This window comes from Brachionichthys hirsutus, chromosome 7 (genome assembly GCF_040956055.1).
Source record: "Brachionichthys hirsutus isolate HB-005 chromosome 7, CSIRO-AGI_Bhir_v1, whole genome shotgun sequence".
Lineage (NCBI taxonomy): Eukaryota > Metazoa > Chordata > Actinopteri > Lophiiformes > Brachionichthyidae > Brachionichthys > Brachionichthys hirsutus.
In genome coordinates, this window is record NC_090903.1 from 5,586,580 (window position 1) to 5,614,047 (window position 27,468).

Genomic DNA, 27,468 nt, shown 5'->3' on the forward strand with positions numbered 1-27,468 from the left:
TGTTAATAATATCTCAAGTTGTTTCCTGTCCAGGAACCCTGAGAAGCCGCCTGTTTACAGAGACAATATTACAGAAAGGACATGAATGAAAAAAAAAGAATTCATTTCCATCCACGTCGATGAATTTAATGGAACTTTAGTTCATGCATTTATTCTGCAAGCCAATGCACAGCTGTATGTGAATTTACCTTTTTTTATATCCAGCTTCTGATTTGTGTCGGTATAAGGAAGAATCTGAGTCCCGCGGTCCTCGCTGTCTACCGACACGTTCCTTCACCTCCTCTCTGGTGGCAGCTACAGGGACACTAGTGTCCTAATGGTATTATAACCTACCGCCAGAGACAAGAGGGCAATAGCCTCTTTGACATATTCCATGTTTCTAATAAGAGGTGGGCTGAGAAGTCAAAGGTGAAAAATGAGTGTGCTATTGGGAGGGCGGGAAAGGAAGCTGTGAGAGGAGGACTTGTTTTATCTCTGATCAGGTCAACTCCCACCCAGATATGAAAGGAGATGAAGATGTAAGAGAAGACACACGATGGATTTACACCAGGCAGTGTAACTTTCTATGAGTGGTTGTGCTGATGTGGGGCTGATGTTAACCACACTTCCAAATGACAGGAATGGCATCATGATTGATTTTGCTTAAAGTGGTTGAGATTCCCATGCATGCATGTCCAGTCGGGCTCATAGGGTTTCTCAGAGCTGTGAGGAAATAGAAATCATTATTGCTGAGGCATGCAAAGTACAAGAGAGATCTCAGCAACTTATCACACCTAGATTGGATAATTATTTTTTGATAATCCATGTCTTATCGACTCAATTTCTCAGACAGACGTTTGTTGCGTTTAAAGTGGCTTGCATTTGAGATTCAGAAATGAGGTCAAGTGTATTAGTTGCACCAGGAGGGAAATGTATGTTTAAGCATTTATTTAGTAGCCACAGTACAGGCTCCTGAGTTCTGGACTATCCAAATATGTGGCTGACCTATACTTGTTTTCCTTATCGAGAGTGTCTCCGCTAACTCAGGTAGAGAACTGCAAAAAACAAGACATGAGTTTAAAGAAACATGTTTGAACGTGAGGGCCGGTGCCGGCACTGCTGTCCCAGGGAGTTCAGCTCGGCTGGGGTTTGGCACCAAGCCGTCTGCAGCTGTCCGTCTCCACAATTCCAAGGGCAGCGTCACGTGAGCCGTGGTAACCTAACCTGCAATTCATTTACAGCCCCCTGGAACAATGGCGTGAGGAGTGTGTGTTCCTTAAGTCGACCTTTTCATGCAGCTTTATCAGTACATTAAAAATAAGACTGCATTAGCTCTGAAAACAATTCTCACGAAAGGTGAACATAAACAGTTTTCTCAATTAAATTGGTCCCTGAGCTAGGTGATGTCTGCATGATCAGCAGATTAACATATGGCATAAAATGAAAGAAAGAAAGAAAAAAGTTAACTGGTAACCATGGTAATATGACTACAACTGCACACTTTGAATAGGTGGAAACATTCTGAGAATCACAGTGTCAGCAGACAGTGGTGTCTTTAAACAAAGTTGCCGTTTTCTCAAACCTTTAGTCCAGAATTTCAGATAAGCCCTAAACTGTTCTGTTGTTAATGTGTTATAACAGTTTAGGCTGACGCTATAACCTGCTGCCTTTCATGTTGCTATTTTAGAGGAAAGATAAATACAAAAAACTTCCATGTTTGCCATCTTGAGCAAAACTGTAAAAGTAATAAAAGAGCTGCAAAGAAACATGTGATTGGTTTGTCTTGTTTTTCTGGTGCATGTAGTATCCACGGGAATCATGTAAGCCTGAGGTGCTTAATGGTGCGATGGAGAGCAACATCTGTGACTATCTGCATGATATTCTATTAGTGCAAATCTGTTGTTTACCTGAGTATTATAGATAAAATGGAGACCATTATCCCCTTCCTGGGAACGTGGTTACAGTAGAGAGCAATCTGTGACTCCTGTTGCATCCTAAATTGCCATGATTAGAACATAATCCCGCATCACAAAGGAGCAACCACGATGGCTTGAGCATATTCCTCCTGACATTTAGTTCAGACACATCTGTGATTGGCACTTGATTAGTGACTAATCCCTGTCATTTACTCCCCCAGCGAAATTTGTTGAGTAGAAAATGGCGTTGTAAATCACAGAGGTTGGATTGTGGGAGGGCTTTAATCAGTATATAGCTCTGACAAGTGTGGTGAGGACAGAGGAAATATGTTGTTGCCATGGATACTACAAAAAATATGTGAGAAGGAATATGCTTATGAGTGCCGGTGGAAACCTGCCACTCCCAGGCTGAGACGATACTGCTGAAAAGTTTCGGTTGCTGATGTCCAGCGGCCCACAAGCAGAGCTGGCCTCTGAGCTCTCAGCGGATCAGCGCGTAATGTCCTCATGGGCAGGAGGTTACCATGATATGAATGATGATTGATTCCTCTCTTTTCAATTATGAACTATCTGACTTCTCCACACCGAAACGTCATAGAATCCAGCTCACCAGCACCCCCTCCCTGCTGCCTCCTCTGGCTCCAGTCTTGAACCCAACCCTCAGAGGAGCAGAAAATAATTAGGAGAGAAAATTGCGTCTAACACTATTTCTGAAAAGCAGGGTATTGTAATGGGAGCAGAGCAGGTATGCATTGTGTCTAAAGAAACGATTGAAAACCCCTGGTGTTTTTTTTTTTTTTTTGGGGGGGGGGGGGGCTGCCCAAGGACAGTATGCAGAGCTTTGCTGAAGACCTTAATGCATGTGGGAACAGAGCCTTGAGAGGACACGGCAGAGGTGTCTTCAACAATGGCAGGAGCCAAGGGTACAGCTGAGTAACCAATTCAAACTGCTCTAGTGACGCGCACACACACACACACACACACACACACAGAGAGTTGTCTCCTTTGTTCCCCCCCCCCACCCCCCCATCGTCTGCTGCCCTCTCCTTGTTCCCATTATGAGTTCAGAGCGATGTTGTTCGGCCACCGCTCAAAGTTATCTTCATTAGCCGTGTGGACTTGCTGTAGTGGCTGCTCGGGGAAGCTTTCTCTGAGCAAGGCACTCAGACAAGATGAATAAATGTTTTGTCCCACATAGGCCCAGCCTACAGCAGCGGCAGGCTGCACGTAGAGATAAATGAGGTATTAACTGCTGTATTTTTCAACAGGGGGTTGAGAAAGCCTAGCAGTGGGGAGGACAGAAGCAGAGGCTGCTCCCTGAATATTAAGCATGTTAAATAAAATGTCCTCCGTATTGAAGTCGCAACTTAAAATACAGCACTGCACCGTATGGCTCGGCACGGCTGCAAGTTTGGCTGCCGAGATGAGAGAAAGGGATTGAGCCGGTTTTCTTCTCGGCTAATGCTGGATTAAGCAGAATATCTTTGTTTGTTTTTGTATATGACTCTGTTTATTGTGATGATCAGAATGGAATAGCAGCGTACACAACAGCGACCTTTATTTTTCTTCAAATTTGCAAAATACATTTTGAAATAATTCTCTACATTCGCTTACCCTCTCTTTGCATGCCTTTCCTAATCACCCAGCTATACACACACATTCAGCTCATCAGTATGCATAATGTGAAGTTTATAGCATCCAATATTTTGGGGATCAGTTCAGCATTTCCTTCAGTTATTAGCTCTGTACAAATTGTCAGGCTTTTTGGGGGATGCTGACCTTTGACGTACGGTGACACACTTTAGCATCAGAAAAGGAGTTTCACGCTGCAGCTTATGCAACCATGAGCTACAGGAGCAGCAGAATGGGATCTAAAACCACTATCAGCAATCATATTCTTCAGCTGAGGTGAAGTACTATGTGCTGTTGCTCGCCGGCCCCTCCAAGGTGCTCATGGGTTAGAGATCGGCCATTTCTCGCTGTGATCAGGAGGAATTGTCTGGGGAGGATGGACTCCTATGGGAACGCTGCAAAAGGAAGATTTACGTCATTCAATTTAACCCAGCTGGCTTCATATGACCATTAAAAGATATTAAAGGTGCACTTTCCACCTGTTGTAAGGAAGCACAGAAAACATGTTTATGGGCTCAAAACCTCTCCCCTTGCAATTTATTTTTATATTGGAAAAATTCAAAAGAAAAGGTTGCTGACTTTCCATCACTCACAAGAACAAATATTCTTTGTATTCTTCAGTTTCCCCAGTAACAACAGAATTGAGACCGTGCAGACAGAAAGGTAGATGCATCATCGCCAGAGTAGTTCAGATCATCATTCATTCCATGTAGTTACGATCGCATCACCGATGTGTATGAGACTTTACTTTCCATACCATGTTGGGGAAGACAAATTGCATCTGGATGTATTTAAGAAACAAAATACTTTGGATGAAACATATGCAGCATATTAAGCCTACATTATAAGTACAATTGTACTTGTACAAAACAAGACAGAAATCAAAATTAAGATTAATGTGGTATTAAGGCTTTAACCAAGACAGGCTTGACTATTAAATGCTGAAAAAAGTGATTAAAGTAATTCAGCTTCCTCTAAATTCTACATGAATGTTCACAGAACCTTTGTGACTGAATCCTGGGTAAATGTGATCAACTGACCTTTGTGCACTGAAGACTCTCAGGGCGAATGGAAGCATTCCTTTCAGTGCTGCAGATGCAACACCGGGTTGTTCACATTTGTTCAAATGGATAATCGTGCTGTAATAACACACTGTGGAAGAAAGGCAATGTTTCTGAATGGTAGGAGCGATCAATGAGACGCACGCTCACAGAGCTGTCACTTCAGCCTGTACATTTAGCAATTCGTGTTTGCAAGATGTTGAGAAGCAATTATGATGCAAATAAGTGTGACAGATGATCATGGACAATCTTGTTTGCAAAGAGGATATAACAACAAAAAAAACTGCTTAGCCTGCAGCCAGCACTGCAAACCAGCCTGTGCTGTGTTAAGTAGCTTTCTTTGTCGGCGGAACGTTACCTCCTCACATTCTCATCACTGTCAGACTCATGTTACTTTTTCTAAAAGCCATCAGGATTCGTCACTGTCAACCGCCTGTCCCTCAGTCCATTAAAGATGATTGATAGAGCCAGAAAATATCCGCCCAGCTGTTGTCTTTGACTCATCCCTGAGAAATTGAAAGAGTTAAGATCAAAACACTTTTCTGCATTGATGATGTGAAACAAGATCCTTTTTTTCTTTTTCTTTTACACATCGCAAGCCTTTATTTTTTCCCGGGCACTTTATGCAAATAATTATTACATATCAGATGAAGATGGTGATTAGAATCACATTTAGCTTTCTTTTTTGACTTTTCATTTCGTCTGCTCCTCGGTTCTTTTTTTCTTCATCGTTTCAGAATACGTAAACATCGCCTGCAGGCTGTCTTAATTATGTCCTCCTTACTTTGGTGTATAAAGCTATTATGTGCAGCTTGTTCTCTCCATTGGCTAAGTCTCTACAAAGGGAACTGAAGAAGAGGCACGTCCGTTTGTCCACCTGCCACTACTGCTGTTATCCTCTAATGCCTTTGTGAGGACTTTTACAGGACAACTTGAGGAGGATTTTATGATGTTTCAGGGTGATTGATAACACGCTCTTGGGGGGGATGTCAGGCTTTCAGAGACGGGATAATGTGGATTTCTATCTCTCTGCCTTCTTGTGTAAGACATGCCATCAATCAAGTGTATCGCAGTCTTAACCTGGTAAAATTAAAACCTTGGCGGGGGACCCGGGGGTCTCCATAGAATCAGGACGCACACAATCAACAGGGAGTGCGACAGAATCGGATCACAGATCCACAATATAACAGGCTCACCGCAGAGAATACAGCGGACTCCAGATTCCCACCACATGGCAGGAAATACAGTTAATGATCTGACTGGCCTTCCTTTGTTTTATCATCTCCGTCCCTCTTTTCCTCTCCTTTAAATATTTCTCCGTCCTGTCTCATTGAGGGTTTGTTTACAACTTTTATTCTTCTGCAAAAACACCGTAGAGCTAATACTCCCTGCGTGCACTCCCTGCACAGTAGTTGGCGCCACTGCCAACTACTGGAGTGGATGTGCAATTACAGTTTAATCTAGTACGGCAAAAAAAGCATGTTCTCCGCGGTCACAGGCGCCCCCCCGACATTGCACCGCGACCCCCTAGGGGGTCGCGCCCCACCATTTGAGAACCACTGGATTAGAGGAAGAACAGTCTCATTTTCACTGTGTGCAGAGGCGTTATTAGATCCTGGCCCAGCGAATTTCATTCATAAGCTTGCCAATATTTACCAGCAACATGCACAGCACGCTATGGCAGTCCCGATATCCCTCCTGAGAGGAGATAATGTGTACATTATCTCCTCTCAGAAACCACATTCATACCCATGAATTGAATGTTTAGCTCGGTGTAATTTCCATGCATGTGTTTTGTCTTCACTTGATAAAGCACAAAAGCTGCTCATTAGCCCTGCTGGTTTGAGACAAGTGGTGTCGCTGCAGTTTTGTATGTCCTTGTGTTTCAGTCGATGGCTGCATACACAAAGCGGCGGGGTCCTGTCTGTATGATGAGTGCCACTCACTAAATGGCTGTGACACCGGCAAGGCCAAGATCACCTGCGGCTACGATCTCCCTGCAAAATGTGAGTATCATTAATGGATACGCTTGTTGGTTCTGTAATGCATGCACTGGTGGGACATTGCAGGAATATTGTCTAATCAAAAGAGCTGCCATTCCTGCATCGCCTGAAGATTAGTGAGCATTAAGATTAAGTGATGAACAATTGTGGGGTCATATATTGTTCAACCTGGCATTACTTTGTATTGTTTTTATAAAAATACCACTAAGGCGAAGGGATGCAATCACTGTCATTGCACAATTTATTGTTGCTGGATTATCCAGAGGAGTTTATTGTGTGTGTGTGTTTGTGCAGTTATTTTGAACTGAAGCCATAATTGAAGTCTGGGTGATGATGCTATTCATTCATACCCACTCATGTATGTATGTATGCACTCATTCAGACTAGCTCATTCTAACTAAGGCCGTTAATTACCAATGATAAAACTAGCCACAGGCTTTTATTAGCTAAAAGAAAACCATTTTGAACATTACTTATTTATGTTTTAAAACTCATTTGTTGTAAATGTAGAGTTGTTTTTGGAGTATAATTAACATGACCGGTGCTTGTTTGTTGGCTATATTGGTGTGGCATCAACAAAGGGAGCTGTTACTCTCTCAATGTAAATGATCGTTCATCCCTGATATGTTCTGTTAACAAATCATATAACTCTTACTGCCATTCCATAAGTGATCGGAAGAGGGACTGATTGATTATATCTCCTTCATTGATGTTATTTTTCATGAGCGAGCTTTTGAAGGTTTGTCGTGTGTGAGTGTACAGTATGCCTGTTGCCTGACTGGAACATGTTACTATTACAAATGGCCAAGTTGATTTCTTTGGATACTTGTCAATAATTCGTGTCACTTTCATGGCAAACATGAAAGGAAAAAGATGATGGGATGGAAGAAATGTCCCTTTGTGGAATTCAGTGGAGCCCAATGTCCCAGCAGTACTATCCGCACCCTGAAGGATTTCTATAAGACAGCAAAGAGAAGACATTGAGCTCCAGACGTAATTAGCTTGTGTTAATACAGTATGTCATAAAAATGTCAAACAAATGGAGCAGATAAACTCGAGTCAGGCTTGTGGGCCGCAAGATCAATTGTGTATGCAGCCAAAAAGAGGGTGCACCATGACAATTTAATAACCCGCAGTGTCGCCTGGGTGCAATCACACTGCCACTGGGTGCTGTTATTGTAATCATCTCTTGGCAAAACGCCGTCTCTTGGCTGATAACTCGGAATAAATTGCATATTTTATTTATTTATATTTAATTGAATTTTTCTGCTGAGGACAGTTGGCTCTTTTTTGAATGTGAAGGTATTTCATATTGGAGCTATCTTTACTTCCAGCCAGTATAGTTCTCTTATCTTTCAACTCTAATCACTGTCACCATCAACGGTGTCTCTCTCTCATCCACTCTGTGCAGCTGACAGCAGCTTGACATTTCTTTGAGAGCGCTCAGCTTCTGACAAGAATCTTGCTCATTCCCAAAGTCGATCCACTGTTTTGATTTTGTTCTTTTTCCATTAATTTCCGTCTGTCTTATTTGCTCCACCTACACACGCATTTTAAAGCCTCCATGACTGCATGCACAGAACAATATTTGGTTCAGGAAGTAGCCTGTCCACCCCCACACCACTGAACGAAGTAAACAAACAAGACAGTACACAATGTTCACAGTTTTGATTTTCCATTAAATCTGACGTGCAATATGTAGGTGCAGCAAAAAATAAATAAAAAAAGTGGCAGTAAATATTCAGTAAATTGAAAGTGAGTTTTATGTTAATGTGACACGGTGGCTAAAGCTAAATGCCCATGATGATTCCAAAAGGACATGAAATGAATTACAATGATTGCATGATCCACTGATTAAATACAGCAAGTAGGCTAATGCCATTATTCTGAATCATCACGGTGAATGACGGAGGCAGCAGTAGTTGCCCCATTCACCTACTCAGTGCAGGCCTGCTTACAGTGCAGGATGTGGCTGTGATGTATCCCAGACGGAAAGAGACCTGAAGCTGTTAGCAGCTAACTCAAAGAAGAAAAACAAAATAAACAAAAATGGTTTTGCAAATGGGGGACATAGCAGAATGTTTGGGAGCTCCTTACCCTCCGAATAGAGGAGGAGCTCAATCATCATGGAACAGGGAGGATAATTCTGTTTGTGTGGTTTTTTTTTTTTTTTGGTCAATACATTCTTTGCAAAGCACTGCTCACCTCATATTTGAGACTTCACCCCGTGCTCCTGGGTTAAAGGTCACTGTGGGCAGGGGTTTGGATACAACTCAGGAGGGGGGAGCGTGTCAGGAGAGAGAGGTCATTTAACAAGTGTTTTGTGTTGCCCTGATTGCAGTTGTGTTTTGGCTGTTTGGAGTTTCTGTGAAATTGGAGACCATCTGATGTCTGTTTCTGGTTTGAGTTTTTGGAACTTCAACTTTTCCTGAACGTTCCCATCTCTGCAGTCACTGAGAATGCCCACAGAGCAGCGGAAGGAGAAGAGAACCCAAAGGCTACAGTCGCGCATCCTTTACTCGTGGAACACGGCTTTAAACCACACAGCATTGTAGAAAATGGACGTGGTAGCGGCAGGGTTGCACAATCTGTGCGTGAAAGAGGGTCATGTTAGAGCAGTCGGTTGTTTCTCTTAAACAGAATATAATTTTGGAGAGAGGAACGGTCAATGTGAGAGCCGCATTAAGAACTGTCCTTGTTTTGATAGACAACTTCAGTGCTGGTGTTTGAAAAATAAATCTGGATGATGTCGAGTCTTGTAAATTTGTTAAATCCCGTTCTCATACTAAATTGTCTCTATTCAGTTGGTGAGGCAGTCGACACACGTACCAGTGCTGTTGCCCCAAATAGTCCCCCCTTCAAGTGGCTACATAAATACAAGCTTACGGTAACTGCATAAACACATTTTTGCCATCTTAAACATGAAAATAATTTTCTGTTTTCAAATGTATCAAACATGGCATGTGTGCATGTCTGCTGTACTGCACACACATGGACTTTCACTGCATACAAAGTTGCTTCTGCTGATGCATCTCTGCAGACAGTATTTCCAACTTGGGCATTGTCTTGCTCGTGTTCACATTTTACTACAAATGCATAATGTCTCAAATGGATTGAGCTTTTCTTTAGGGACCCATTGCTGGAATCCACTCTGCTGCATATAATTGGAAATAAGTAAGTGTAAATCCTGAATAGTGCAGAACAAACTGTAAATCACTTTGCTTTTAATTAAATTCGTCAGGGTTTAGGCCTGGCTTCATGTTGAACCCCCGTGACTGCCAGAAATGCACATAAATGAGCCGTTCCTCCCGATCTCAGAGCATTTTGGGGTTTCAAGCGTTTGAAGATATCACCTGCAGCGCATTCAATTTCATTCAACAATTGTGTTCTTGTGTTGGTCAATTTTCTTATTTATGTAAGGAATGGAGAAATTGCGGTCCAAATATAATACTCTGGTAGAGCAATAAAATGTGTCCTTTGTGTCCTGGAAAGCTACTGACTTCCCATTGGGAGCAGAGCACTTGATGTGAAATCACAGTTATCCAGGTTTGGTGATTTGATGAGATGAGGCAATGGAAAATGACCGCACTAACTCACCCTACCCAACATTTATTTTTTTCTCAAGACAAGAAAATTGCTCTCCCTTACATCCCACTAAGCAGTTTAGGCTGTGACTTCCAGTGGCAAATGAGCCTTTCCTTTAAGATGGCCCAGCACATGTGGGACTGATTATTATGGAACTGGCCCAGGATTATTAATCAATGGCAGTAATTACTCCCCTACCATAGCCGAAAGAAAGAAAAAATAATAATTGCCAGTTACATTAATACGACAAGAAAATTGTCTCATTTGCGACATGTTATACAAGGTACTCATTGGTTCATAGATTAATGACCAGATAATAATCTAATGTCAGATGTAACTCATCGCATATTTAGAAGAATAAAGAAGGATGTGTTGCAACACTACATGGAAACTGAGTGGAAATGACACCACATAGTAAAGAATCCTACGTGTGGATCCACAAAGATAGCTGATGAGTGTAGCTGGACTTTATGTATAACGCTTATTTTTCATCTGTAGCCACCTGGACAATACAGTCTCACTTCCTTATGGCCGGCAGGTGTTTTGACCTATCCCTGCACTGTAATTATGTTTATTTTTAAAATAAAAACATCAAGGAGCTCCCTTCTGAATCTTTACTTTCGGACCATTTTTTTTGCATATCAGCCAATCGACTGCTTAAACCCAGCAAAGCGTTAACTATTCAGAATGTGTAAGTCTGTATTTAAGGCATTTGGAAACAAGTGCAAATATGGAAACCATAATTGTAATTGTATAATATATGATTATATATGATTATGATGATAATTAGAATTAACTGCATCAAAGAAAGTAGAGTGAAAGTAGTAGAATTTAAAGTTTTATGTTAATTATTTTCCCCATTTAAATGTCAACATTCATTATTCGTCTGAGTATGGGTGTGACAGCACCAAGGTTACTCTGCAGTGACTGAATGATGTATCTGATTGTCATTATGCAGGTCCGCACTAACTACATTTAGCAAAGACCTCGCAGGTTAAGCTGCACTGGTCCGTTTCAGCCGAAGCTGTCACAGTAGAATCTGAAGGTATTTGGCGATCAAGCCACCGGGGACGCTAATGTCCCGCAGGAACGTCTTCAGAGATGTTGGCTGTTTTGAATTTCCATTTTCATCCGAAGTCTCTTACCCAGTTTTGTTTGCCTCTCTTGGGTAATGTCAAATTGACAGTTCAAAAAATGTTTACACTGTTTATTGTTTTGCTTCTCTCCATGTACTCATTATTTTTTGGCTTTTAAGTATGTGCTTTTAATAATGAATCATATTTGGATACAAGAAAGTGTCTCCAGTTTTTGTTTTATTCATGTCTGTCATAACTGTGACCTGCTTCTAATTTCATCTTTGGTAATTACTTTTTTTTTCTTTCAATCAGACACAAATTAAAAGAAGCATCACTTCTTCTTTACATGTATGGAAAGGTTTTCACAACATGCACTTTGTGAATACTATATTCATTTTACTTTTCTAAATTCAGTCTGTTCTCACTAACCACATGAGCAGCTTGGCCTGCTTTTTTTGCTGACATGTCCCTCCGGAGGGGAAACAAAAGTGCTCATTGGGATGCACAGGGATCTGCTCCTCACTCCTACTTGTCAGTTTTAAGGTTATAGACTTCAGCCTTTGGAGTGTTGCCTCCACCGTGGACATTCTGATTGTTCCGAGACACAAACGTTATCCACGCAGCATGGAGACACCTGGAAGACCTTTAACCACACTTTGGTCGGAGACCGAATGCTAACAGTTTTGAGTGCACAGAGCAGAATCTGTGCCTCCAGATCTGCACGAGTGCTTCAGGAGAGCAACACCTCCAGGAGTCGACTCCTGGCGGTCTCCTTAATCCACTGAATGTGCATGCTGCTTGCAACAGCTATCTTTATCAAGTGTGTTTCCTTTGATGGCATGTGTCAGATTCTGCATCAACACATGCATAAGACTCGCTGAATTAGTGAAATTATAATGTATGCATTAATTCACTATTTATTTACAGTCATCATTTATTTATTAGAGTAATATCCTTAATTCTAACAACAACTAAAAATAATATTTTGAGGAGTTGAAAATATTAACATTAAGATTATATTATGTGTATTTTTGGTCACTAGACTAGTAACACTGCTATGGATTAGAGCTTCACTTTCCCGCTATTTTACTCAAGGTGTTTCATGTCAAACCAAAGCACTAGCAAACCTTACTGACTGAACATGAAGGATATTATTGTAATTGATGAAGGTTGCGTATAAATTACATGAAATTCTAACTATATGATTGTAAACTATTCAGAAACACGGTGAGACCTGCGTCTTTGGTCTCAACACAAAACGCAGCAGCATTTAGCTCATCAAAAAGTAACGGAAGAAGATTACTTTGTCTAAACTTGGCTCTGGGTGAGCTCTTGGCTGGGGTAGATTAAACTGTGATTGTGAGCTAAGTTAATGGAGCCCAGATCACCTTGGGAAAGTATTAAACTTTAATAACAGTACTAAAAGCAGTAAATAGTATCGGTTTATATCGTCAGTGTTCCTTGTGATGTATTTAGCACTAGTTTTGCAGCCAAACCCCAAATTTAATGAAAGGAACTGAGAAAATGTGGGCACCAAAGAGAGTGTGTGTGTGTGTGTGTGTGTGTGTGTGTGTGTGCAAAGCTGTTTGCACACTGGCACACAAGGAAATCATACAGCTCAACCTTTTCTAGATTATTTATAACATGGTTATTAGTCATGTTTGATGCATGTCTATAGAAAGGGATTCAATATAATTATTAAACAATTTGATTTTAGTCATAGGTGGAATTACACACAAGGATTTACACCATCTGGATCGTCAAAGATCGTATAAATTGTTTTTGGTGTCTTTATACGCCAACCTTGAAAAGTAAAAGTGAATCGGAGTTGATGTGTATTTTTAACTGATTTTTGAATCCATAAATCAGGTTTTCAATGTTAAAATGCAATATTTTTTCTGAGTCCATTCTGGATCTGATCCAGATAAAATTTGTGGTGACATAGAGGTCCCCACCCTACATGACTGTGTCAAATTACATATGCATCAGTCAATAATCAACCGAGATATTGAGGAACAAATTTTGAAGCTCCATTGACTGCAATGTTAACAAAAAGGTCAAAGTGATCCAGAATGAAGGATCTCTTCTGGATCATCACCAAAATGTCATAATCTGTTCCTGACCCACACACGCTCATCCACACACAGACAAATCTCACAACACTGGTAACATTCCCAACATTTCCTGAATATTTCATCAGGATCCGTCGAGAACTTTCTGAGTTATCTTGCTAACAGACGGACGGACGGACAGACAGTGATTATATAGCCTCACCTCGGCGGAGGTGGTGTGAAATCTTTTGAGCTAAGTTACGATTACACTTCAGTGCTGCTCCAAATATTTTCTCAAGGTTGGCGGGGCAGTGATTTATGAAGGAATGCGAGTCATGAGAATTTACAGCATCAGATTTTCCCAACTTATTTTCATAATATCATCAAGCAGCTTCACATTTCCATAGCGATGGTCCTTGATGCATCAGCACACTCTAACTCGTCAAGCTAATGACTCTTGAACTAAATGGAAAAAGAACAGCATAAGTCATCGTTGCCATTCCTTTCCTGAATTTCGTTTTTTATGAATTATTTCCTGAGTTAATGGTGAATGCTCAGTGTGACGGAATTCATACAGATGGAAAAGCAGCCAAAGACCCTCCGCTGTTGTGTTAGCGCCGTTTGTTTCAGTAATGGAACCTCAGAAGCTGTTTTTAGTCGCAGGCTTCGGTGGAACTTCCAGAACCATGTAACACCTTAGGGAAACAGCCCAGTTCAGTTCAGCTCCCTCTTTATCTACTGCTCCCTTTCAGTGCATAATGGGAGTCTCTGGTGTTTACTGTAACTGCACCTGTGCTAATAATACTAATCATCAGCCAGTGATAAATTCTTCCTCCTGATAGCATGAGGAATCTTTTCCATGCCCTATTTAATCTGGGAGACCGTCTGTTCCGTCTCCTTCCACTCAGCAAACACAGATAAATCACAGTAAGCATCCGCTATTAAGTAAGTGACATAGAGCCCATTCTGATTAAATTACCCCTTTGAACATTATCACTCTGTTGAGCTTGTTTATCGAAGCCATCTCAGCCACATTGCATGCCCCTTTCCGACACCTTGAAAGGGTCGATGGGCAACCACAATTTGTTAATTTGGGTGCGACCTGTTTACAGGGAAGGATTGAATCGGTTTTGGATGTTTTTTGATCAGCATGTCTCTCTGTTTGGCCTCGGGTTTAGACTTGTAATTGTATGTGTCCTTCAGTATTATCAGCAGATATGTTGTTAGTGAGTTGGAAATTAGTCAGATAAGATGGTCATTGATTGAGCTTCAAAAAAATAAAAAAATAAAAACCCCACAACCCCTCATTCCATCTTCCATCCACTTGTTCCATCACAGATCGTTTCTTTTGTCCTCTGGCTTTGAAAGGGTCTCAGGATCTCAGGTGTTTATTCAAGCTCCAGTCCTTCAACACGTTTTCAGAAATTTTCATCTCAACATCAAAACATCATTAACATTGATAGCCTTGCTTTTCACAAATGATAAAAATGACAAATGGCTGGATAAACCGAGCTTTATCTCGACACAGTGGGGAAAAAAATGAATGCAGAGCGACTGTTTCAAGGTGTTTCCCCTCACTCTGTATTCACAGTTAGAGTGAAATAAAGCCTTTGTCGTCGTATATAAGTTAGTGCATCTTAACTCAATCATGCATGGTGGCCACCCCAACCAGACACGCTGCGAGGTCAACGTCTTCTCCACTGCACACTGTTAGCGCTCACATCGTAAATGTCACTTCATCACTTCAAGCAACACTTCATTTACCCGACGCCGTCTACCTCAGTCTTCCTCAGACAGTTTGATTGTTGTCGCTTTTTTGTCTGGTATTAAGTCATAAAAATTGTCAAAAAACAAATCTGTAATTTTGATAAAGTATTTCACCTTTATAATTACAATTTCGAATCAAATTAGAGAACAAAAAAACAATGAAGCCAAGGAAATTAAAGCTACTGAAGCTTATTCAAAGGTGACAACCCTTTGATGCATGAAAGACTGTGGTCACATCTTTCTTCCAGGGTGGACTTTTAGCTGCTTCTGATTATGTTCTTCAAAATGTGGAGCTGAATTAATGACTGAATAAATTAAGCAGGAAAATGAAAATTGGACATCAAGGGGTGGCCAGATGTTTTCTGGCATTATTTATGAGTGCAAAGGTTCCCCTGCTTCAACAGACGAATCATCTCACTTTCAGACTTCTTACTGGCTGTAAATGTGCGTCTCTCAACACAGCGAACAAACAGAATTTCATTGCATGCGTATCAAGCACCAAGCAGTCCTCTACATCCTGCTCTCTTTTGGGTATTTGGGTTTCCTTTGTTGGCCTGTCAGTCTCTCAGGCCGCTTGAGGATGGCAGTAATTTGGTAATTTTGCCTAAATGGCGATACTGTAATTATGTGGCATCAGCTGCCTGGCTGTCACCGAGATGGCCAATGGTCATTCATCACCAGGAAACTAGAAAGGGTGGGGGGTAGCATCTTGACTGATCGGGTAAACACTAGCAGAAAGAAAGTGTGGTTGTCCCACCCAAAAATGTCGGAAAATAGGAGATGAGAGGCCATGGGAGTAATGGGGTGTAATGGGGTGCAGGGGCAGCTGCTGCATGTGTGGCTGAGAGACGGGGGTCAGCAAAGCACGCTTGAGCCCCTCCCGGAGTGACAGTGATGCATCAGCAGGGGGCTTGTGGGTGGGAGATGAAAGGGGGACCAAGCAAGGCCAGACTTTCAGACTTGAAGTGGAACATAGAAGCAGCTCTGATATCAATCTGATGCTGTCCTGCGCTGGTCATGAAGGGCTCATCGCCAGGTTGGACAAACATGGATGCAAAGGCTTATTGTCTAACGTTTAATGTTGAATAATATCAATGACAAGACACATTCTAGATTCACCTAAATGATGGTGATAATTTTACCTTTGTCGTACCACATTAAATTAAACTCACTCATTTTTACCTGAGATTAAACTTTCCCTAAATTGTGGTCATATTCCCACAACAAATAAGAAGATGCAGCGAAACAAATGGTTTATACAATATGTATTTTTTATTTATTTTTTTCAGTCAGGTAGGGGAAGAAAAGTGAAGGAATAATTCAGGACAGAGCCTAACAGATCAGAAGCAATGATATAGATGTTCTGTACTCATCCTGGGTGTGTGATAAAGTAAACTTCTAGATAATTTCCCTTGTTTGTTTCAATGTCTCACAGGTGTTCAAAGAGAATCACTGCAATGAGTTATCTCTATATAGTGAGACGCTTTGGGCAGATTTAAGGTTCTGGTTAGAGTCTTCGCAGGAAATACAGAGAACTGGACACTCCAGTGAATCACTCAGTGAAAACTAGGTGGAGATATGCCTGGAAAAAGAAATGCTGGCTTGGGGCAAAGAACTTTAGAAATAACTGTGAAACAACTGTTAAAGCGAGCAAGCACAACTTGATCAGCATAATATCCATTGAATGAATGCACGAATCCCCTGGTTCTCATGTGATAAAAAAAGAGATAAGGAGCATGCCAAAAAACATCCCTCCAAACTGATCACAATAATTGAATCTATTTACTGTAGTGTGCTGTTTGTATTCAGCTCCATATAATGTCAAATAAGGCACGAGAAAACTGAGCGAGCACTTTGACCTGAAAGAAATATTAACAATTTGCCATTTTTACCACTATGTATAGCCTCGTCGGAGCTCCTGAGCAAGTTGACCTTAAATCAATCCATACTAAAGACTGCTGTGTAAGGAAGCATGATTTGCTGTTACACCACAAATTGACATTCCAACCTGTGCGGTTGTGGTTGCAGGGCATATTCAGAGTGATGTTACGTCCATAAAAAAGCTGTTTTTCTTGTTAGGTTTGAGAGATCCACTTTTCTATCCAGGTGTCTTAATCCAGATAAATAAATGTTCTGTTTTAGAGACCTTCCAGAGGTCTTGCTGCAGACAGGTCGTTATGCTCAGCACATCTTCATGATACTGTGAGTAATTAAAAAAAAAAAAACACTGCCTCTAATTCCTTCTGAACAGAAGTGCACAGTTTAGGGGGACACAAACCTGTTTCTGTCAATCGGATGGCTATTTTTTATCCAAGACTGAGGATAAAATTGAATTAAGAACAGACCAACCGATTCCTGTAGCGCACGGGACATCCAATTACCCATTAATACTAAATAGCTGCTCTCCAGTCATTGAGCATTATTTCACTAAACTGTTACCCTTATTTTCACTCATTATACCTTTGGCATTGTAAGCATTGGCAGCTTGGCTTTTACCCAGAAACTGTCTGAAGACATGAGGAATTGGCGGGGGGCTTGGTAGCAACTTTGTACATTCATTTTTAAATGTACTTTGCAGACCTGTGTAATTATCCCACGTTGCCATTCTTGAGTTTAATGCTGTGGATTTAGATCTGTACTACAGTCCTTAAAAACCATTAACCTTGCCATAAAAGTGCACACGGCTCTCTATAAACCCTAATGGGAAGGAGGCCAATGCACAGGAGCCCATGTGTGCTTTCAGAGGCAGCCTTTTTGAGAAATGCGGAAATGAGACTCAATAAAAAGGCAAATTTAACTGGTCTTTGATAATATTATAGTGCTTTGGTGTTTCCGTTGCTGTGCTGTCTCAATCGATATGTCCCCAGCAAATTAAGGGTTGTATACCTGTGAGTAGATTTTATGTACCAAGGCTGCTTGAATTTGAAATGTGAATTAGCTTCTTTTTTATTTCCCTGACCTTTGCTATTGTTCATACAAAACTGAATAGTGAAACACTTCTGTCTGTGAAACGGCTTTGCTTTCATATTAAGTAATTCTCCTCCATGATTATGTCTTTGCACTTTACCACGGAACTGTAGGGGAACCCAATCAATTATGATGAGGAGGATTTAATATAAGACTTAGCATTATAAATGTGCAATGTTATATCTTCTTGAATAGTGTTTAAAATACATAACATTTTATGTCCTGGAATGACTGATTTTTAAATTATATTCTGTAACTTCTTGAAACAATCGAGGGGAAAGTAGTGCATTTATATGTAATTAAACATAATTGCTTCGTTATGTAATTACGCGAAACAATTTGCTTTGCTAGCAAATTCAACTGACTATTGATTGTCGTAACAAAGGACATGTTTGCTTGGTTTCTACAATAGATGCTGGCCTGAGGTGCTGCTGCTCTTGCCATTACACTGCCTCTGTTTTCCCAGGTTGTTTTAAAGGCATTGCAAGGTGAGAAATGGCTTTGTGGCAAGCAGTTTTATGGCGATCACCTTGACTCGTTCCTCTGGCCAGGAGACCAGTGAGTGTAATGGATCTTCTGGGAGCTCTCAGTATGGATTTATGAAAGTGCAGAGGCAGAGGGAAGGATCAGTCGCCAGCCTCTCTTTTCCACAGACGAAGAGACAGCGACGAATAATGTTACTGTTCCAAGGCGACAAGGTTTTGATAAACAGTATACAGGGATGATTCCTGTTTTTGGCTGATCCACAAAGTTTACTCATCCAGGATCTATAGGAGCTTATTTAAAAGCCGAACCTCAAAGATGCTGAATTCCAGGCAGTTGGTGATAAGTCACTGCTACAACAGCATTGGAGAATGAGTTATGGTTTGCATTTTCTTCTCTGAAAAAAAAAGCAAAAATGAAAAATGCAGCACACAGACGCACGTGAGCCCACATTACAGTGTGCAGTGCAGCACATTTCTGTGCACTAGAGGATACCAATGACATGTCGGTTCAGGGCCCCTCCACGTGCATGGTACTCATGTAGGAAGCACAAGCAGGGGGGTGGAGTTGGGGGGGCGTCCGGATCAACTTTCCCCCCTCCTGCTGTCTAATTATTGACCCATCTGGTATTGTCTTTTCAATTGTTTCAATTATGATGGCACTGGTGTTGCTCAGCTTCCTGGCGTCAAGGCATGCATAATTCATGTGAAACACCCTGGACTCCACTCAGAGCTGTGAGTTTGAGCTGAATGTCAATACCGCCTCATGCCCCCCCCCCCCCAGTGGAGTTGAGGGTTGTCTGTATTGACAGCAAGGCAGATAAGGAGAGCAAAAAACAAGTGCCAAAGTGCCAAAGACTGTGGCATAGTGATGCTATCATGGCATAGGTGGAAAATTCTCCGTGTGTGTTTGTGTGTCATTGAGGGGTACGATTTCTTCACAGCTTTACATTTGCTGCTGCATGATTAGTGACCTCATTATTGTCACCCCCCAAGACCCAGGAATCAATAATGTTCAATTACTCATGAACCAATATACAGTGCTGTTTGTTCAGACATCAGAGGTTAACTTTCTCATCAGCTATTTGACTTTAGAGCCCGAACCATCATCTTCATCGCATCGCTGCACCGAAGCTGAGAAAAGGTACAAGTCAATCAGCAGGAAGGAGTCAAGAGAGCGTGACGCTTCATTAAGATGTTTGAAGATGAAGGGGGGGGGGGGGGGGTCACATTTTCGTCACCCTGCTGTAATGGAGGTTCCTCTGGAAAGGCTGGACATGATGACATCTGTAAAATGTGTCATTAGTAGATTGTTTACTCACAGATTGGAGCTCAGCAGATGATTAAAATAACGTCATATTGTTCACAGTAGCAGGTTTTTCCACCAGGCCTCTGACGAGACTGAGATGAAGGAAGAAATAATGCTAATAGAGCCTGCATCAGCACTCAAGCAGACCAACACCATCGTGATTGCTTTTAAATGGGATTTAACACCTGATTAATTTAAGATTATAGAATTTTCTGTTCACGTTATCAGACATGACACAAAAGGGCTAAAGTAAATGAGGAATGCAAAGAAATGTTCAAAAGTTCTGGTTGTAAAAGATTGCATGATATTTCACTGTATAATAGCATAGCCTACTAAGACCAGTTATATCGATCATTAAGATAACGTGTAAATGATTATGAATCAGTTGTTTTGGTGTGGTACCATTTTGTCAAATATCTTATTTGCCTGAAATAAACCACACACAGCTTGGACAGAGGTAGAGTGTCATGTTATTGTCCAAAAACAAGTTTGATAGCCTGAAAAGAGATCAGATGAAAGCCAAAGTTCTTGGGTTTGCGGAACGTAATGATCAAGCGTTTGGTAAATTTGTTGATTACATTTTTTATTTAAATCCAGTTTGAATTACAGTTTTACTGGTCTACATGTCTGAGATTTAGAATGGATTCGAGTGGTATTTCCACAGATGTTAAAGCTGTTACATCTACTGTGTGTGCATGGATGAAATGATGAGAAAAATGCTGTGTGTCTCGGCGCAGATCCTCCAGAGGAGACTGTAATAAGGTTCACGTCAGTAGTTATTCATGATAGCAAGGCTCAGACGGGGTAGTCATTCCTGAAATATGAAGACAAGACGGCCACTCTTCAAACCATTGTGCGCACTGCTGTTGAAAAATACATTTTCTGTTGATGTAGAACGCAGAGCCAGGCTGAAGTCACTCTGTCCTGGCACGATGACATACGCACAGCTGCATGCCCCCACCCCTCTGCTCATTTGCCTCCTGCTTCAGGGCAATCGATCGGGAGCTGTCACGCGCTCAGGAGGTTGCATAGACTCCTACCTTGGCACACCAATCTTCCTCCGAGAGAGTGTTGGGGTGGGAACTCAGACAAGGGAGTCAGCTGTGGATTGTTGAGGTTGGGGTGCTGGGGGGGTGCGTGATGAGCAGCTGCTTTCCTATGGATCACTTCATTAACATCCAAGGGTAGAAAATTGAGGGGCCGCCGCAGACTAATTACCCTTGTCTGACCCTCACGTCTCAGAGAGGTCGCTCTTTTCCAGCTCCTACAGAAGCAATCCAAAGCAAAGAAAGACCCCACTGCATCCCCCAGCGCCCGTCCACCATTACTGTCAGGTTTAGGTTTTATTCACTACAGAAAAATACAAAAGAGGTAAACTACATATCATTATTTCCTATGTTAAAACTTGTTTTGAAATGGAACACCCCTCGTAATTTTCTGCATTGTTTTTCTGCTAAACTGTTCCGTCCTTACATATCTATTTTTGTCCGTCACTGTGCGTATCTTTTTACAGAATAAAGCTGTAGCTGTGACTTCCAGGGGGCAACAGGGGACAGTGTTGCACAATAGGAGCAGTGTGTGCATGTTCGGTGCCAGGAGACAAGGAGCCATCCCTCATTAGTATCGTCTGTTTCCCCAGATGGCAGGGTCAGAGTGAGAAGGAACCTTGATGAAAAGACTCATCCTGCAGTGTGACACTCATTGTGCCTCGCAGCGCACACTACAGCTCACCAAGCCAAGTTCCCAGCTCTCACAGGTGATGCTAGGGCTTTAGCTGGATTCAGAGTCAGAGAGAGGGTTTCGTGTTTTCAATCCAGCCGAGGATCCATGCTGCAATGCTGCAACCTGATGAGTTTAAGCAACAACACACACAGAGTAGGAAGGAAAAGTTAGCTCCAGAAGGTGCCATTTTACCCAAAACATTTTTGAAAATTATATTGACAATTACTTTGACACCTGCAATTTTGAAACACAACTTTACTTCACGGCTAAAATATTTCCCTCCATCATGCGGTAATGAGTTCTCAGTGGCTCATTAGAGTTGAACCTGTGTCCAGCAGAAAGCCAGGAATCCTTGTGTCACGGCTCAACATGTTGGATGGGGATGGAACCCACGACTGCTTTGGCCCGCGAGAGAAAACCGAAGCCTGTGCGACACTGAAAGGATCATGAATGCGTTCACATTTTGCCTTGAATACTGGCCCTTATACCAATTAAGATCTTGTTTTCCACTGGAGTAGCCATTATCAAATCTGACCTTCCAATTATTTTTCTCCTTTTTCTCCTGATTCTGTCACCCCGTGTGCCTGGCCAACCCTCAGAGCCTCAGGGGATGAACAGGGAACGGGTAATGGTGCTGTTAGCTGAGATCCAAAGACCAGAGACACTGCCACCGCATTACTACTATCTCTCTGTGTTATTTTTAATTTGTATCTCTATAATTAATTGAAAAAAATCACAATCTGTGCTGGTTAAATATTTAGTCTGTGCTTAGCTCAACATTTGACTTGAATATGTTGAAATTGTAACTTTTCAGACTTTTTATAGGGCTCTGTTTTGTGCAGGGCGAATAATTAGCAGACATTTGCAGAGGAGATATAGAGTTCTACAACAGGCCTTAAACTTGATTTGTGAGGTTATTTTGTTTTTCACATCATTCTGAAGTCCTCGTGTGCTCACCTGGTGCTGGTGTTTGTTTAACAGCTGCAACGGCGTCACAAATCCTCCTGCCGTCATCAGACACATGGCTCCTACGGTCCATCACGTAAACCAACACATGTAAATTCTAACAAACTGTCGTATGACTGAAGGGCGGCGATGGAGAGATAAAGCTCTGTCAGAAACAAGGTTGACGACTTCAGGGTTTAGTGTCAGCAGTTCATGAATTTCATTTCTCAGGCAAAATATACATTTCAATCCAGTCGTCACTCGTTATATTGCGGTTCACTCCGTGGATTCACTAATTGTCTCGCTTAACATATGTTATTAATATTCCCCGGTATGTATAAATGTATACATTTCTATTATTTTCATTATTTTATTGATTATTGTGGGAGTCCTGGAAGGTAACACCCGTGATAAACGAGGGTTGACTGTTTTGTCGTCATGGCAGATTTCCACATTTTTGTTTTTTGTTACCAATCTTTTAATGACTTCTCCCTTTATTCATCATGATTTGAAATTTGTGAAAAACAAAAATACCAACATTTTACCTTTATTGTTTGTTCATGGAAACAGTGTATCAGCATCATCCAAATGTCCAATCAGTTCAAACTAATAGTCAAACAGACCCCATGTCTTTCTTCATTTCTTGTATTCACCATCATAATTTCCTTAAATTAAAATTATTTCCGAGCACAATTTGTGAGCCCGCTCCAGATACACACTATAAATATATACGTCTTACTTTGAATTTGACGATTCATGAGCAAATCTTTAATAACATTAATTTGAGAATGAGAGTTGTAATTAAATGCCATCATTGAATGAAATAAATAACATGAATGGTTTGAAGATCTTCTGAACCTAAAAGCTCATGTTTATGTAAGCCCTTGAAACGAAACTGAGAAAATCTCCTCGGAAATGAGCCAATAATGATCAGTTTGTCTTTCAAAGACTGCAATTAACCCAATCACAGACTTTTACAGGGCCACATTAACAATTCCCTGCTTAATTCAGATTGAGACGCAGGAATTTTGAACTGTTCTCACCCTGCTTTGAGGAATCAAACTGTTAATTTGAACTTAGATAAACACTTGACCCACAGCTGAGTTCCTATTATCTCAGAGGTCATTGCTGTCCTTTTACAAGAGAGTATAATGTCTAATTCATCATCTATCAGGCTGCAAGTAACCAGAATATTAGCATTTTTAGGACAGCAAGACAGGACCACATGCAGCAAAGTGAGATTCCACAAAATGATATGCAGTCATTAAGTCTACAAAATAAAAGTCAATAAAAACAGCCAGAAACATTCCGAATTATCTGAATCATTGAATACATAGACAGCACAATGAATACATATTATACATCACATAAATCCATATAAAAAACATTAAACAGGCTCAAATTTTAGACTTTACATTTAAGATCAAGTGTATAACATGTTTTTAAGAAGCACTGCAATAATTAAGCTTTTTGGTTTCAGTAACTCTATATAGTGCTGCATCCCAGTTTGTGACTGCTCTTAGCAGATCGCCGTCACTCGTCTCAAGTCCAGGATGAACGCCGCATCAGCCTGTAAGATAAAATCAGCAATTTTGAATTTACAGGTTTAAAAAAACCAATTCATTTTCTTTACCGCCAACCTGCCTATCATAAGAAATCTGATAAGGAGAGTGAGGACAGGTAATGGAAGTCAAGATACAGACATTATATCTCAATACTCTTTTAATATGAAAGGATTATATATTTTCAAAAAACCACACACATTAGAAATGCCTAAAGCAGCAGTTGTTGAGATCAAGGTCTGTGCTTCAGATTGTGGTTTGTGGGATGAGTGAGAGATTAAATGAAAAGAGCTAAATCTATTGTCAGCTGCATATTTTTGAAGAAAGTCATGGAGCTTTTGACTGCTTCCAGACTGCTCATTGTGCATGGCTGCTTGGATTTAGTGTGAGACACTGAACGAAAGTTACGATCAACAATGTTTCCATGAGGAAGAGGAGCAAAATGACAACTCGTCTCTGTGCGTTTTTCTACATCAGATATTTCTGTCACAGTGCGCAAGGCAATTTATGGAATCAAATAAAGATGAAGATTCCATACTGTGTCATTGCACCTAGAAGCAATGGAATTACACTCATAATATAATCTGTCACATTGGTGTCATTGTGAGTTTAATAGTTATTTCATTAATGCCAATTATCTTCAGGATCTGGATTCAGAACTTATTAAAATCCTCCAAATTTGACATCAAACTGTACCAGCGGAGTTTCAGCTACAATTTGACACAGTTCACTAATCACTGCTGTTTATTATTTGTCATCTCACAGTAATAAAGCATCACAAATGTAAACATTTTGGATCCAGACAATGATCCAGATCAGCACCAAATCTAATGGATTTATCCGTGGGTTTGCTCAAGCTACGAAAACCTCATTAAAATCCATTCGGGCACTTACTGAGTTAATCTGTTAACAGACAGAAAAACCAGTGGTGGGAGAAACATTGACTAAGAACCCCTTCTTCACTGAGACATGGTAAAATGTAGTCATGAAAAAGACCTTATTCTGTTCTGTTATGTAACACACCTGCTCTTCTCTACTAACTATCACATTTGAAGCATGATCCCCAGAGATACCAGTCAGAACGTGTTTTATTGCATTCACAATCGATTTATTGGTTTCAATTTCTTATTTATTTGACAAAATCCGTCGTGCTAGTTTTGATTAACATGTGAAATATTCAAAGCTGAGTGGCTGGATTCAGGCAGCTTTATAATTCTGTTGCATATGCAACAGTCTTGAAGTACGTTATGAAACAGATGGCCCCATAGCAATGGCACACTTTGATGTTAGGTGATGGCTGCTCTTTGAACATCTATGTCATTTCAATGAATCCACTGATGTGAAATGCGACAGGGCCCTGTAACAACCTCAGCCACACAGAGCTAGCTGCTTTTTGTCTGAGTAGAGATGCTAATATTGGACAAAGAATAGATGTGCACAGTGCATGTGATCTGACAACACTGGCGTCTGTACAGTCAGCAATGCTCAACTGTTGACGCCTATACATGAAATGAAAGAAACAAAGTACGTTATGCATGTTGCCAGTAGTTCCACTCTTCTGGTGTCATGCGCTTGGTGATTTTTAAATGTAATTGAATGCACAATTTATAAGTAAATGGTATAAATTGTAAATGAATATATGTCTATATATATGTGTGTGTGTGAGTTCCAATAAAATAAGAAGTAAAAAAAAGTGATAATTCCAAGCAAACCATTTTTTTTTATTCAATGTGGCCATTGAATCGATCAGAGGACACCATGGAGGCATTGCTGTAAGGGGCAGCCCTCAGCTTATCATGTATTTAGCACTGACAATATTACCTGCTTTATTAAACCAGGTGTATGAAGATAACATTGTTGCTGCTCAAAGCACTTCTCCAGAACTTCTATCTCATTTTGATTTGGTTGTATTCTCTTATTGATGACGTTACTCTTATTGATGCGGTCTCTGTGAAAGATGAGATTCTAACCCTTAACCCACCTGTTTCGACTCAAACGGGTCGAGGAGGCCTGCGATGAGTTTCATCTCTGTGCACACATGCCTTGTTGTATGTTTGCACGCACATTAGAGCAGGCATGAGTGTGAAATTGACCTCAGCCCCTTGGAGATCAGTATGGATTATTTGCCCCAAGAGAGATGGAGGGGCCACCCACACATCAAACAACTTCAATCATTGTATTGTACTTGACATCAGGAGTTCAAGATGTTTAGTTTCCATCTCTGACTCGGCTTGTGCGTCATCGTTGTTTTGGGGTTGTTGTTTTTAAGAAGGGTTCTTTTGTTTTTTAAATCTACTTTAGGGTTGCTTTTTTTTCTTTGGCCAGAAGCATTTGGTTGGTGAGTTGGTGATTCTTCTGCTACGTTAGTCTGTCCGCTTGTTCCGCTGATCGTGTTGTTCATGCATTCTGCACTGCATCCTGTAGAACATCCTCCAGTGGCATATTTATACACTTACATTTTGTCATTATTTTTCTTTGCATTGCTTCTCATTGATCAATAACGCCTACCCTGTTGTAGATTATTGAGTGATCCGGTTGTGTGAATGGTGATTGAGTCTTTCTGATGATTGTTTACAGGTACATGTAATGATTTAAGGGTGTAACACTACAAGTATCCAGAGCATGTGTATGAACAGTTGTTAACAGACTCACTGCTGCAACACAATGGGTTGAATTTCACTTTTCTTCAGCTTGTTTTTTTTTTCACCCTGTGTCGAAGCTTGTTGGAGAACTTTTAGACCTTTTTCATTCATGTCAGATTGTCTTATTTTGGGGGCCATTCTTTCATCTTTGGTGTGTGGCTGGGATTGTAAGTAGCAAGAAACAATAGACCAAGAAGATATGCTGTTTGTAGTTTGAAACTTGCAAACTTATTTCACTTTTTTTCTTTTTTCTATCCAGAACATCAGTACATTCACTAAAACCACTCAAATACTGATTACCCTGATTTTTTAAAAACATTTTTTATCAAGGTTGCCAGTAATGCGTAACATCTTAGTCACTCTTTGTGGACAGCTACAATGCTAAAGATTAGAATTTATACATGCATTTGTAATCATCGACCAAGCATTTACTTCTTATCCACCAATTACTGTGACTATAACATCAACGACAATGAGCAAATTATGCTGTTGAGGCAGAGTTTGATTAACGTTTTACATGTCAACACTACATGAATATACAATTATATTATTATCTCTTTTTTATTTATTGGTATCCCTAAATCAGTCGCACTATACCTTTAAGGTTCATTGTATCTGGGTTTCCAAAACAATTTACATTTATTTTACTGAATGACGTTTGTGTCATATAAAGCCCACATAAAGCCTACATATATATTTTGTTATATTTGTGCATACAAACAGTTTTAGTTTAAAAACTGCCCACAGTGGTTCTGGTGAGCGATTCAGT

At 40.7% G+C, this 27,468-nt stretch overlaps 1 protein-coding gene across 1 annotated transcript in view; it reads left to right on the plus strand.

The window, feature by feature from the left end:
• Positions 1-27,468, plus strand: part of macrod2 (mono-ADP ribosylhydrolase 2) — a 351,161-nt gene that overhangs the window by 140,431 nt on the left and 183,262 nt on the right. Inside the window, exon 5 of the mRNA XM_068741582.1 lies at positions 6,478-6,594. Within this exon, the coding sequence (XP_068597683.1) occupies positions 6,478-6,594 (117 nt within the window). The remainder of the gene's footprint in view (positions 1-6,477; positions 6,595-27,468) is intronic.